A 14,571-nucleotide genomic window follows, 5' to 3' on the forward strand; every position below is an offset into this window, starting at 1 on the left:
CTAGATACTAAGGACCCGTTTGGATATAGATTTTGGCTACTTTTTCCAAAAAAAATTTAAATTATTATTTGTTCATAAAATTTGATTAGTTTCTGGAAAAAAAATTGAAATAAATTTTCAAGTTCCCAAATGAATGAATATTTTTCTTCCACTCACAAAACTTTAATCGTTTTTCAAATAAAATGCATGCCCAAACACAACTTCAACTTTCTAAAACTATTTTTCAAAACACAACTTCAAAAACTGTTTTTGTAAACTTCAACCAAATCTATGTCCAAATGCTAGCTAAATTAATAAGATGTTTCAATTATCAGAAACAATAATTGTGCGCATTTGTACATGAAAGCTATGTTTATAGTACGTATGAATATTTCATTTTTTCAATTGAACTATTTTTATTTCACTTCGATTGATATCAATTTGCTCAGGTACGGATAAGTCCATGTACTTAAAATCCAAAAGTCAAATGTAGGATTTCTGTTAAACAGATGTTCAAATTAAAATAATTTAAATTGCAAGGTGACCGTTAGAATTTGCAAGATATAACTTTTAGATATATATGCACGTGCAATAAAACTTACCATAAAGTATAATATAATGACATGTTAATAATAACTGAATAAAACTTCCCACACCCTAGCTAATTAACCTTTTTATCTGCAGCAAAAATATAATGAACACAAATGGAGGGGTTCTGAATTAAGGATTTCCTCTAGCACCAGAAAGTAAAAAGAATTCACACTTGCTCTCCAGTGGAAAACTACAATCACATACAAATGACTAACAAGAATATGGCCATTGGAACAACCTCCAATGCCTTCTGCTATTTATCTCCCTAACAATCAATTAAACTTTACAATGATTATGTTATTAGAAACACATTTCCTTCTTACAAAATAATTCAAAACAAACAAAAAAAGGAATTGTTGATTACCAAATAGGCCCCCATGAACTGAATTGCACCAAGAATACTCACATTATGGTGCAGTTGCACTTGGATTCAAGTTTTGGAGGATTCAAGCTATCACCTTTAATAGGAGCTCCTACAATGCGAGTTGTGGATTTGTCGGTTTTCTCATCACTCTCGGTGTTGGTGTCGTTTCGAGGAGATTTTGTGTCTGTATCCATCTTCTGCCTAGTCTTTAGTGAGGACTTAGAATTACGTCTACCAGAGGTTCTACCACGCGGATCCCTTCTATCCGAATTTGCTTTGCCCACTACAGTCACTGTGGGCCGCAAATCTTCAAACATAACTGAATTCTCTTTTTCAATAGCTATGTTTGCAGCTCGATATGCAAGGTCATGTACAATGGAGCTACAAAACAGTATTGTGTCAGTAGCTTCTTCTAGTGTCAAGCTTCTCGCCTTATTTCCTCCTTGCCCCTCCAGCGTAACAGTTGATTCTTCTGTCAAAAGAGATGGATCTTCAGATACAAAAGAGTAAACTGGTGGATATACACCTTAAAACTTTCCACAACGGGATTAAAGGATTGTAAACTTGATTCCCTAAGTCATTTGGTTCAACAGTTAATATAGCAAACCCAAAAGGGAAAACCTTAACAAGAAAAGCATATTTACAATGCAAGAAACATACATACCGAGAATGATGTCTTTGTGATCCATGGACTCAGATTTTTCAACAGTCGCTACAATTTCATTGCCATCACCAGATGCTGCATGCAAGGACTGCTCGTTTAATTCATCTATGCTGCTCTCCGAGTGAAAGGAGCAGATATCAGATTGTGAATCAGGAGAACCCACATGACCATTCTCAATTTCCAGCTCAGATATTGCATCTAGTGAGCTCTGATTCAAAGAAGTCGCAACCTCCACTTTGTCAACGGAGGAATTTGAAACATCTTCCTCAATAGGACGAGTTTCAGAAATCAAACCACAAGGTTCCACGTTCACAGAATTGTCTGAGTTGTTTGCCAAGTTTTCACCATTCACAGATGAAGTGGACTCGTCAAAATTTGCAATTGACGGCACAGATCCTGTGTGATCCACTGATTTAGAGGAAATTCTACAATTATCATCACTCTCAACATCAGTGCAAAAGTTGTTCACTTTTGTATTTTCCCCATGCAGCAGTTGTTCTTCTCGATCAACATTCTTTTGCAAGTGGGCAGAAGCAGATGTTTCAGAGAACTCTTCAAGGGAACTTGTTGTGATGCTTAAAGTTTGGACTGCATGACTTGAAGTTCCAGACAAGGATGAGTTGGAGCTTTGGAGCTTTCTATCACCCTGATTCCTATAATTTTCCAAGTCAAGTTTCCTTCCACTTAATTGCCGCTGGAAGCGAGTCTCTGTCTGACCAGTGGAACCCAAGTCAATGGATGATGAAGCGGATGCACTGCCATACCCAGTGGAGCTTCTCAAGCTGTTCACTGTGTCTCTTACATATGATAAATCATCATAATTTATATTAGTGGCATAAAGTGTTCTGTTTTGAACAATGTTTCCTTTCCCACTACTTGATCTATTTAGCAGCACTGAAATACCTGCACCTTCTGGAATTTCAGCAATCAGGTCAGGCTCGGAGCTAATGTTAGCATTGGGCGATTGAGCCATTGCTTGGCGGTTGGCAAGAGCTTGCACACCTTCATCTACATGCGGATTCATAAAAGACTTCTCACCCGCATCAGGACTCAATCTAGTATGACAATCCCCTAATATATTCTTGCCAGTTGCTTCTGAGGAATTACGTGAATCGCCAGCTGGCACAAAACCATCAACTAGTCTGTCTTCTAGGATTGCTGTCAAAGTTTCAGGAGAACTCTCACCAAGCAATTGTACTTCTGAACTTCTGCAATCTGGACAAAGCTTTAGATCTCCATCAATTGTTTCAGTGTCATAGTACCACTGACCACATCTACAACACTGTACCGCATCTTCTAGAGCATCTATACGTGTCACATTGACATTCGAGTTCAAGACTTCCAAATCTGCTGTGATTTCCACAGCTTTATCACGTGGACAGCCAATTTCATAGCCAACAAGTTGAGAATCAACCATCAGGTCACCATCAAGTTCACCAAGCGGACTACAAGATGCCCTATCATATATTTGCTTCCCAAGAGCTTCATTCGTAGCATCAGCCTTATCAAGGACAAAAACTTCCTCCTGTAAATCAGCATATGTTGTCTTTACTTGACCATTACCTATATCCTCCTGGTTTTGCTCACTTCCTTCAGTGTCATGTAGTGCAGTCGTAGCTTGATCGGAGCTAGCATTACTGCTAGTTGTGATAGAAGAGTTTCTGGAAATCATAGAACGATGTGCGGCGCTAGCTTTACCTGCGTAGAAGGTTGAACTAGGGACACTTGACATGAGAGGCCTGAACATATTCTGGGGAGCTTTCCTTTGATCCTACAATGGGGTTGTGCAGGGATGGACTTCAGAAAACATATTTTCTCAAGAAATTCAACGAGAAAGCTAGACATTCTCCCATGCAGTCACTATTTAGCTGCAACTGAGATTTTGTATGTGCTTAATCAGTAAAACTAAGCGCTGAGTTCCACCCCCCCCCCCATAATTTGCTTATTAAGTTCCATGCTTTTGGTGTTAGTGCAACAGTGCTAGTAAACAGGGCTGCAGATATCTTTAATTAGTTTGCTGAGGAGTTTCACTTGCACTGTGGTGATGCAATGGGTTAACATTTTCAGTTTTGCAAGTTTGAAGATGTTTACTTGCTAGCAATGCTACACTCACGTGGTTACTTCCCAAAAAAAACTTACAAAAAATGCCAATGAAGGAAATCACAAAGTAACTTGGTAAGCGGGAAGAACAAGCAGGAGCAAAAGGTTAATTGATGGCCCTTGTCAAATATTCTTAGTCCTCTCTTAAGTGGTGTGTTGGCTTTTGTTTGATTGCGTAACAAAAACCACCTAACTCATGTATTCGGTCTTAGTCGTGCTCAACTTGAAGCCTTTGGTCTCCAGGATTTGTTTCCAAACCTCCAGCCTAGCATTGACACCTCCGCACGTCTCGTCAATCAACACGATGTCATAAGGGAGGTATAATGAGAGGTAGAGGGAAGCCAAAGAAGTATTGATGAGAGGTGATTAGGAAGGACATGAAGCTTCTTCAACTTACTGAGGACATGACCCTGGATAGGAAGTTGTGGAGGTCGAGAATTAGGGTGAAAATTTAGTAGGTAGTAGAGCTTTATGTCTGTCCTTGCTGGTAGTTTTAGGCCTCATTTATTTTTATTAAGATTAAGACATTTAAGAATAAAATTAAGATTAAGACGTAACAAAAACCACCTAACTCATGTATTCGGTCTTAGTCGTGCTCAACTTGAAGCCTTTGGTCTCCAGGATTTGTTTCCAAACCTCCAGCCTAGCATTGACACCACCGTACGTCTTGTCAATCAACACGATGTCATAAGGGAGGTATAAGGAGAGGTAGAGGGAGGCCAAAGAAGTATTGATGAGAGGTGATTAGGAAGGACATGAAGCTTCTTCAACTTACTGAGGACATGACCGTGGATATGAAGTTGTGGAGGTCGAGAATTAGGGTGAAAATTTAGTAGGTAGTAGAGCTTTATGTCTGTCCTTGCCGGTAGTTTTAGACCTCATTTGTTTTTATTAAGATTAAGACGTTTGAATCTGAATACATATCTGAATATTAATACATGTATTAAGATTAAAACGTGTGAATCTGAATATTAAGATATTATATTAAGATCTGAATACTAAATAATTAAGACTGTTTGTTTTCTCTACATCTTAATGTGTAAAACTTGTCTTTATTTTAAAATTAAATAGTACTAATTAATCTAATACTATATTAATAAAATATTTTTTAAAATTATATGGTGGTTGGTGGTGATGATGGCTCGCAATGGTAATTGTGGGTGCGGAGTTCGTAGTGGTTGGTGGTGGAGTTAGTTGATAGTCGTGATTGTGGGTAGTAGATGGTGGATGATAGTAATAGTTATCTGTGGTTGTGACTGATAACAATGAGGAGTGATATATAGTGGTGGTTGTGGTGATTGGTGATTGTTAAAGTAATGGTGGTTGGTGGTGATGGTTGAAAATGATGGCTAGTGGTAGTGACAACTGGCATTCGTGCTTCACAGCGGTGGTGGTTATGGTTGAGGATGGTGGTAATGGGTGGTGGGCAATGGTTGATGGTAGTCTATAATGGTGGGGGAAGCAATAGAAGTGGTGATGATGATTAGTGGTGGAAGTGTATGAGTAATAGTGAAATATCATTTTTATATAAATTCTTGAAATCTTAATAATGATATTAAGACTCTGTTATATATCTTAATGACTAAGATCTATTCAGACCCATTAAATAGTTGTAAAATTGAAAAAACAAACAGACTTAATGGTTAAGATCTGAATGATTAAGATTCAGATCTAAAAAATAAACGCACTTAATAACTGAGATCTGAATGATTAAGATTCAGACCTCCATTAAGTGCAAACAAATGAGGCCTTAGTATTACTCTTTTTTAGTCTTATTCTTGGTTGTCTCTATCTATCTGATGTCCTTCTGCTTCGCTTCTGTTACTATCTTGTTGTTGTTACTGCTTTTTCCATGTCTTTTTTATTACTTTATTTCCTTTGCTTTGTTGCCGACTATGTTGACCCGGGGGTTTATCGGAACCAACCTCTTACCTACACAAGATAGGGGTAAGGTTTGCGTACACACTACCCTCCCCGGACCGCACTGGTGGGATTCCACTGGGTCTGTTGTTGTTGTTGTTGTTGTTGTGACTTATTTACTACCTTGGTGTAAAAAGACATGCCTTTAACTACAAATGAAGCATCAATGGACAACCACATGATGCAGCACTAAAACATAAGTCCGTACACAATCTACACCTCACCTTCCTCATGCAAGGTGCATATAACAAGTATACTGCTCTTTGTAACTGTTACTCTTCCATTCTATGTTATATGACTATTATCTCAAGTAAACTATAGCGACAAACTTTATATATGATTTTAAATATGATGGTGAGCACTCTAATATCAACCCATACCTGAGTTTGAACCTAGAAAAGAGATAATAATGTAGCGTATCAATCTTTCTTACCATGCTTAGATCCACTAGCCCCATTAGGAAAACATAACCAAAAATAAATGTAACAGACACAGTTCTTCATTTTCTGGAGAACTTTGACAAAATATTTGTTGATAAATAATTTTAAGAAACTATTGTTAGTTGGACTAGCTAATTCTGAAATTAAACTAAACAAATAAAAAGGTAAGAATTAGAAAAACAAGTAAGTATATTTTCAGTATGTAGTTGTTTTAAAATTTCTCAAAAGTTAATTAAGTTCCCAACTTGGCAACTTCTACTCACTTAATAATGATGAGGCTATCAGAATTTTAATGCAAAGGAAATAAAAAGAGAGTACAATAAAAATAAGCTTACCTCTCAACTACCTACCAACATAATAAAAAATTAAAAACAAAAGTTTGTTTCTTGATAACTTTCTTTTCAAGGAAAATAGCTTATTGGAATTCAATAAAAGAATATCATATTTACTACTCTTCCTTTCCCCTTCAAAGAGAGTCATTTAGTATAATAAATTGCACAATGAAAATGCAATTGCATGTATACAAAAAGATCCTTTGTAATAAAAACAAGAAAGGAAAAACCATAATTTTCTCCATTTTTTTATCCCAAGACCAGTATGTTGCCATTCAATCTTTTATGCTTCATGGGAAAATCACAATATAAGAGAAATCTGGGAAAATATTTCAGCTTAAAGGGTTTAAAGGACGACCAAGCTTCGCTGGTAGAATAACCAATTAGCCAACTAGACAGACACCTTACTCTTCTGTAATTCCAGATCCTATACGTCACATTATAGTCCATCACCCGGTGCTATCAGTATTTCATTGATATAGTAAATTACTTCTCTCAGCAGATTTAGAAAATTTGAAAATATGGAGAAGAATACAGGTTCAGAAAGTACCAATTAAAAAAAAGAACACAAATTTGGAAGATATTAGTGTGCGTGTGTGTCTTTATATTGTAATTTAAGAATATTGCCAGGATAGCTTCCTTAGTAAAATGTGGTACATCAAGCAGAGATCCGTACGCATGTTTCAAGTGTAATGAAAATGTTAAAGCCGTTAAAGAAGTTTTTAGGCATAAATAAACCAAAAATTGTAACTTCCAACACCATCGTATACTTCCTAAAATGTCAATATTTCTTTAAGCTTTCTACTTGCATTTTTGACAACTAGTCCCAAGCATTACAAAGTATACATGTCAGCTGGGGACCACCCAAACACCATTTTTAGCACAACTTGAGCAAAATGGTTCCATTTTCCAATCAACTGTACATGCTATTGACATCTTTATGAGAAAGTGATAGAGAACATTAATGCCAGGTTCATATTAGTGTTTCACATATTCGAGTAACTAAAAAGAATGGCAAGATTAGAAGGAAAGTAATATACCATTTGCCGGATTGCCATGTCAAAGGATCTCTTCGGAGCAGAACTTGAGGACACTACTCTTGTTGGCTTCTTTGAAAGGCCAAGAGCTTTCTTACTTTGAAATCCATTGATACTTCTTGGACCTGAGCGATCTGAACTGCTCACAGGAATGGATTGTAGAGAATCTATGTCGTCATCACCAGACGATGCAACTGAACCTTTACTGTGAGAGCTAAAATGGTCACGTTCATGACTATGTGATGAACTAACACTTCGAGTAGCAGTCGGGGACATTGATTGTCTTCCAGACCTAGTTCCGCTTCTGGATGCAGGAGAGGACCCTCTCACATAGGAAGCAGGGCGATCACCCAGTGAAGTGCGAAGATTAGGAGGTGCCTCTAAAGAAAATCCTGGAATATTTGACTGCCATGCCCTAATCTTTGGTGATGCCGAGTTCCCTCTACCAGTCTTGACAGGAGAGGTGCCCCTCACTCGCGATGGAGCTGCCGTACCACTAGAACCTGTGCTCATCCTCCGAGGAGTTGGTGTAGAGGACCTTGGAGGAGGTGTAGAGAGTTTATTAGGTGAGGGAGACGGTTTCCTTGTTGGAGTAGAATGCCGCAAATTAGGTGGTGGACTTGAATGAGGAGCTGAAGATGGTCTCCCTCTTGATTGATTGGCAGTATAGCTAGACCTAGGAGATGGGCTAAGGCGATTTGGACTGGCGCTACCTCTACTACTTCTGTAACTCTTGTCCATCTGTCATTCAATCCATATGAAAGTTATTAAATTGATTAATATTAAAACAGGAGCTCCATGCATTTGATATGGTTAGGTAGCATTTGGTATGTTATTTGACTATAGTTATTAATACAGTTCCCGAAAAAGGGGAAGGAAAACAGTCACACAACTAAAATGCTCACCGTTGACGATCTAGAGATTGAAATGGGTTGACTTCTAGGTCGGCCCCTCTGCTCAAGATTAGTCGGGCGTGTCTCATGACTCTCGTCATCCAAAGAAGGAAAAAGAGGAGTGTCCGGAGGGGTCAATAACCTTTCATCAATAACTCAGCATATTAGGCATGAGGGGTATATTGAAGAACTTACACCAGCTAACAAGCATGCTAAAAGAAATAAATAGTTACGTCTCTGAATGAAAAGAGAATGCATTTCATCTTTCTAAAATTTTACTGTAAACAAGAAAGCCTACATTTTTTGGCTCCAAAGCTTTGGGCTAGTAAACAACAGAAGTTTTTAACTAAATCAAAAACATTTATAGCAAGTTTGGACAAACATGTAGCTATTGGATAAACTATGGATTTGAGTTCATTTTCATCATCTATGCACAATCTGACAGAATCGGGGAGAAAAGAGTAAATGCATGAAAGATAAACATAACCAACCAGTCATAGTCATTCTTATCACCCTCCACATTAAGCAGGTCACTACTCTCTCCTCGAGCTGGAATCGATACTCCAAGCTTATAATCCGAAAAATACCTCAATTTAGTTGCTGCCAACAACAATGAGCAATATAGTCAGACAAATTAAAGAAAGCACAATTTTCTGTGCTTCACAGCAAAATAAAGCTCTGAAATGTAAGCCAGAAATTATTGCAAACATCTTACAAAATAAGTCGTCCAAGTCATCATTTGATTGAAGCAAGAAGTTATCTCTTTCTCTGGTTTGCACCTCATTAAACAGGGCAAGATCATCATCCTTCTCCCTCAAATGAATCCCACTTTCAAGACTACGCCCTCTCTTGTGATTTTCTGCCCTGATCTCCCTTCCAGGAGAGCATCTCATAGCCGGTGAAGGAGGCATCACAGTGTCCGCTTCAGCTTACTCAATCAGTCAAACTCCCCCCAGGAGTCCAACACTAAAATAGCATATCATGTTCCCCATAAACAAAAATCGCGCAAAGACTTTCAACCCACTTTAACTAAAACAACTCAGCTTTCACTTGGGAATCAAAAAGCTAACTCAAGTTTACACGTAAATCTCAAAGTGGGAATTCAAATTACTCCAAACTACCTCTTCTACGTACAATTCACACATAGACAAAAGTCCTTGCCACATTGCACTTCAGTGTCTGAAACTAGCTAAAATAACCTCAATTCCAAACACCATAATCTAAGGCCAAATCTGAATCTTTAGCCACTAAGTCAACTTTATAACAAAATCCTGGCAACAAAACCACAGTTCAACTCCAAGTGATCAATCACTATAAGCGTGGATACTACAAAATCAAACAGGAATTCCCCCAAAAATGCACAATTACGAACCAGTATCCTCAAGAAACCTAACCCAATCACTAATTAAACAAAAGCAAGTCAAATAACTGTTCCCCTTGAGCTTATAACCTCATCAAAAGTGGAATTAGCATAAATAGAAGAAACCACTCAAACCCCACTACTCCAAAAGCTTAGCTTGACACCATAAGCTTGAAACTTGAAGAAAAATCTGAGCTTGAAAGAAGAAAAGATCAAGAATCAGCAGAAACCCAAAGCTGGATCTGCAAGAAATTGTACAGATCAGCAAAATGCAAAGATGGGTTGTGAAATAAAACAAAAGTAAACCCAAGAAAGCATTTTTCCTAAAAATGCAGAAGAGTGTGTTGTGGATCAAAATAGAAGTAAACCCTAAGCAACCATTTTTTCCAATAAAAAATGAACACCCAAAAAGGTACCAGAAATGAAATTGTAGCAGCAGCAGCAGAAGCAATTGATAACGATGATGATGATGATTCTTGAAACAGGCTTTTGGCTTTAGGGTTGGATAGTAACTTGCTGTTCTGCTTCTTTCCTTCTCAGCAACAACAAGCTTCCCCTTTTTTTTCTCTCTCTCTCTTTCTTTCTGCTATCTGATAGTTCCACTTTCTTTTTCCTTTTTTTATTTTTAAATTTGGATAATTACAGTTAGATAAGAGAATATTAGCAGCTAAACAGAGTTTCTTTGTGATGTTTGAGGTTATGGTTGTGATATTTACAGAGTTTTCATGTTCATGAAAAGGTATCAAAAGCTTAACATCACAAGTCACACGTGAGTTTGTGGATGTGTTTTTACTACTACTACAAAGTACAATTCCCTAGGCTGTGGATCACTAGTCTTCAGATCCTAATAATACCTATGCTTTTCGTTGAGAATTACTGTAATACTTTATCTATCTACTCAGTTGTTTTGTATTTTCATCAAATTCATCTCTTTTCTTCTGTATTTAGGATGTTTGAATTGACTTATTTTAAGTGCTTATTAGTTTTTAAGTATTTTTTTAGTTTTTATAGTATTTTGTAATGATAAAAAGTGCTTAAAATATTTATTTTTAGGCATAAAAAGTATAAAAATTAACAAAAAGTTGAGTATTATCAATATATTCATTGAATTTAAAGTACAATATATGTCTAATTTACTATATGAATTTATATATCAATTTTTTAAAAATAAAATTTACATATTTATAAGTTACTTTAGAAGTATAATGAATCAGAATTTGTATAGTCAAAATATAAAACAAAATTAAAATTCAAAATCAACAGAAAAAAATCGTTTCACTCCGTAAATATAATACTTAGTCATTTTTTAGTAAGACAGAGAGTATTACTTTTGATTAGACTGTTATCCTTCCACTGTTTAGCTTTGTTTACACTCTCTTTGTTGGAGTTCAAAATATTTGGTGAATTAATGCAGATAAGATTTATTAATATTCGATAAACTTAGAAGTTGCCTTTGAGTGACTTTTACTTTATAGTGTGATTTTCTTTTGCCTCGAACTTGAATTGTCATACATTCTATATATTGTTGGCGAGTATTTATTCTGTTTCCTATTATAGTTCTTGCATAGAATCAACGTATTTAGCTGGTTGAATAATAAACAATATATTCACAATTATGATCCGTATTCACGTTTTAATTATTAAAACAAAAAATCGAATATTGCATAAGGTATGGTCGATATTGCTGTCATTTTTCATGTCATGTGCAATATATATATATATATATATATATATATATATAATAATTGTAAAAACACGATCTTTATGAAGTTATACTCCTAGTTTACATGGGACCTAAAATAAATATTGTTGTTATAAGAGAAATCAAATTATGTTGGATGTCTACTCTTCTTCCATGATCTTCTCAAATGTTTAATGACATATTCAAGGACATATTTCTATGCTTAATGACATATTCAATGACATATTTTTATTCACTTTTCATGCCTATATAAAGGCCTTGTAATAGATAGGAAAAAACACACAATTGAAGAAGAAATAAGAATCTCTCTTCCTCTCTTTCTCTCTATATCTCTTAGCTTTTTTTTTGTTCGATATTGTTATTTTGTGTTATATTTATAACACGTTATCAGCACGATTGTCACCTTCATTTTTACAATCACATCCTAGTTGTGTTCGATTCTCCTTCAGGTATATCACTATATATTCTTTTAGTTTATGGTAATATATATGCACCAATATGCTATTTATTAATAAATTCATATACGGTTAAGCATTTATTTTAGTTGATCATGTTACTGAAGTTCTCTTACCTTGATTATTGTTAAAGAAAATATAAGATATAGATATTAAGTGCGTTAAACTAACAAAAATAATTTAATAAATATGTGTGGACTTGCGTAGAGCAAAACTCATCTTCAAGACATTCTACAAAAATAAAATAGTGATAACCAAGGTGACAAAGTAATTATTGTACATACTAGTTTAAATTACTTTACAATTGGTGGAAAGTAATATTTGAAGACATTCACTTTTATTACCGTATATGATTATTCCTCAAATCCACGTTTATAATAAATTGCTTTTCTTTTACCATACTAAATATATCTCTTTGTGTTTATTCATATACTCCATAATTCTTGTTTATTTGACATATATATTATATGTTACTTACATCTCTCTTCTTTTTTTTTTTTATACTACATGTTTGAAGTGATCAACTTCTTAATTAGTTGTCTGATTTATTTTTACAAGTATATTTTCATTGAAAATTATTTTTATTCGTTCTAACCCATTTACTTTTGTGATTAGTTTTAATATGTTAAACTTGTCAAAACTTGAATTCGTGGCACTAGACATTACCGGGAAGAATTATTTATCATGGACAAGAAAATGAAGCATCAAATTAGGATAAAGCGAAGGCCATGATTTTCCTTCGTCATCATCTACATGAAGGGTTAAAAACTGAATATTTAACTGTAAAAGATCCACTTGAGTTATGGATTAATTTGAAGGATCCATATGACCACCTAAAACTTACGGTATTACCAAAAGTTCAGTATGAGTGGATACATTTAAGGTTGCAAGATTTTAAAATCGTAAGTGAGTATAATTCGGCTATCTTTAAAGTAAGTTCTCTATTAAAATTATGTGGAGACACTATCACAGATGAAGACTTATTAGAAAAAATATTTTTTACTTTTCACGCTTTAAATGTGGTGCTACAACAATAATACCGTGAAAAGGGTTTTAAGAAATATTCTGAGTTAATCACATGCCTACTTGTGGCAGAGCAGAATAATACTCTTTTAATGAAAAATTATGAACTCCGTCCCACTGGGTCAGCACCATTCCCAGAAGTGAATGTTGTAGCAGCATATGATAAGTCTGAAAGAAAATAAAATAATTACCGTGGTCGTAGACGTGAACGTGGCAGGGAACGAAACAATTATCGTTATTATGGTGAAAATAAACATGAGAACAATAAGGGTTCTCAAATTAATCCTTCAAAAGGTAAAATTAGTATGTGTCACCGATGTGGTATGAAAGGTCATTGGGCACGCATTTATCGTACACCAGATTATTTTGTCAAACTTTATCAAGCCTCCCTTAGAAAGAAAGAAAATAATATGGAGGCACACTTGACCTTTCAAAATAATGATGATGAAGAAGGTCCCTCAAACAAATATGATTCTAAGGCACATCTTGCATATAAAGATGATGATTTTGGAGGCCTAGCAAATATTACTCATTTAGAAGCTGGAGACTTCTTTGAGGATATTGACAGAAGAAATAATCATCTTACTGGAAATGAAGCTATAATAAAAGTTGTCATTTTGTTATGTTTGCAACTAGTTTATTTTTCTTAAGTGTATTTTCCTAATGTATCATGTGTTGCTAGTTTCTACATTCCTAATGTATTTCTTAATATATATTTTGTTTGTCTTTCATATTTCTTATAATGTACTTTTTTAATTTTTTTTTATGAAGAATATGAAAATTTTTCAGTCTTCAGTTGGACTCAAGATTAATAAAGATGATATATGTCTTCTGGATAGTGCTACAACATACACTATTTTAAGAGATAAGAGATATTTCTCTTATTTGGTAATGAAAGAAGTCAATGTTAATACAATATTCGGTAGTACAAAATTAATTGAAGAAACTGGAAGAGCCAATTTATTACTATCATGAGGAACAAATTTGGCTATTGATGAAGCACTATATTGTAGTAAATCTCAAAGAAACTTATTAAATTTCAAAGATATTCGCCAAAATGGCTACCATATTGAGACTACAAATGATGAAAAGATTGAATATCTTTATATTACTACAATAATGTCCGGTAAGAAATATGTGCTTGAAATGTTACCTGCACTTTCCTCCGGCTTATACTACACAAGTATTAGCAGAATAGAAACACATGCCATAGTAAATAAAAAGTTTACTAATCAAGATAATTTTATTATTTGGCATGACCGGTTAGGTCATCCTGGTTCTGCGTAAAATAATTGAGAATTCACATGGACATTCAATGAAGAACCAAAAGATTCTTCAATTTAAAGAATTCTCTTGTGCTGCATGTTCTCAAGGCAAATTAATTATTAGACCATCAGCTATTAAAGTTAGGATGGATTCCCCTACATTTCTGGAACGTATACAGGGTGATATATGTGGGCTCATTCACCCTCCATGTGGACCATTCAGATATTATATAATTTTGGTAGATGCATCTACAAGATGGTCACATGTGTGCTTAATATCAACTCGCAATATGGCATTTGCGAGATTGTTGGCTCGAATAATAAAGCTAAGAGCATAATTTTTAAATTATGCAATTAAGACAATTCGTCTTGATAATGCTGGTGAGTTTACAACCCAAGCTTTTAATGATTATTGTATATCAACTGGGATAACAATTGAGCATCCG

At 35.1% G+C, this 14,571-nt stretch overlaps 1 protein-coding gene across 2 annotated transcripts; it reads right to left on the minus strand.

Moving 5' to 3' along the window:
• Positions 1–690: 690 nt before the first annotated feature.
• On the minus strand, positions 691–10,433 carry LOC104086863 (uncharacterized). 2 transcript variants are annotated; one of them, XM_033653582.2, is made up of 7 exons: positions 10,097–10,433; positions 9,036–9,870; positions 8,812–8,920; positions 8,333–8,462; positions 7,431–8,168; positions 1,599–3,369; positions 691–1,406 (listed from the first exon to the last, which is right to left on the minus strand). In XM_033653582.2, exons 2-7 carry the CDS (start codon positions 9,229–9,231, stop codon positions 973–975), a joined length of 3,378 nt encoding a protein of 1,125 aa, XP_033509473.1. In that variant the 5' UTR covers positions 9,232–9,870; positions 10,097–10,433; the 3' UTR covers positions 691–972. The 2 variants fall into 2 exon arrangements, with proteins under 2 accessions (XP_033509473.1, XP_009589501.1); XM_009591206.4 differs by having other exon boundaries at positions 9,036–9,922.
• Between the last annotated feature and the right edge of the window lie 4,138 nt (positions 10,434–14,571).

This window comes from Nicotiana tomentosiformis, chromosome 12 (assembly GCF_000390325.3).
Source record: "Nicotiana tomentosiformis chromosome 12, ASM39032v3, whole genome shotgun sequence".
NCBI lineage: Eukaryota > Viridiplantae > Streptophyta > Magnoliopsida > Solanales > Solanaceae > Nicotiana > Nicotiana tomentosiformis.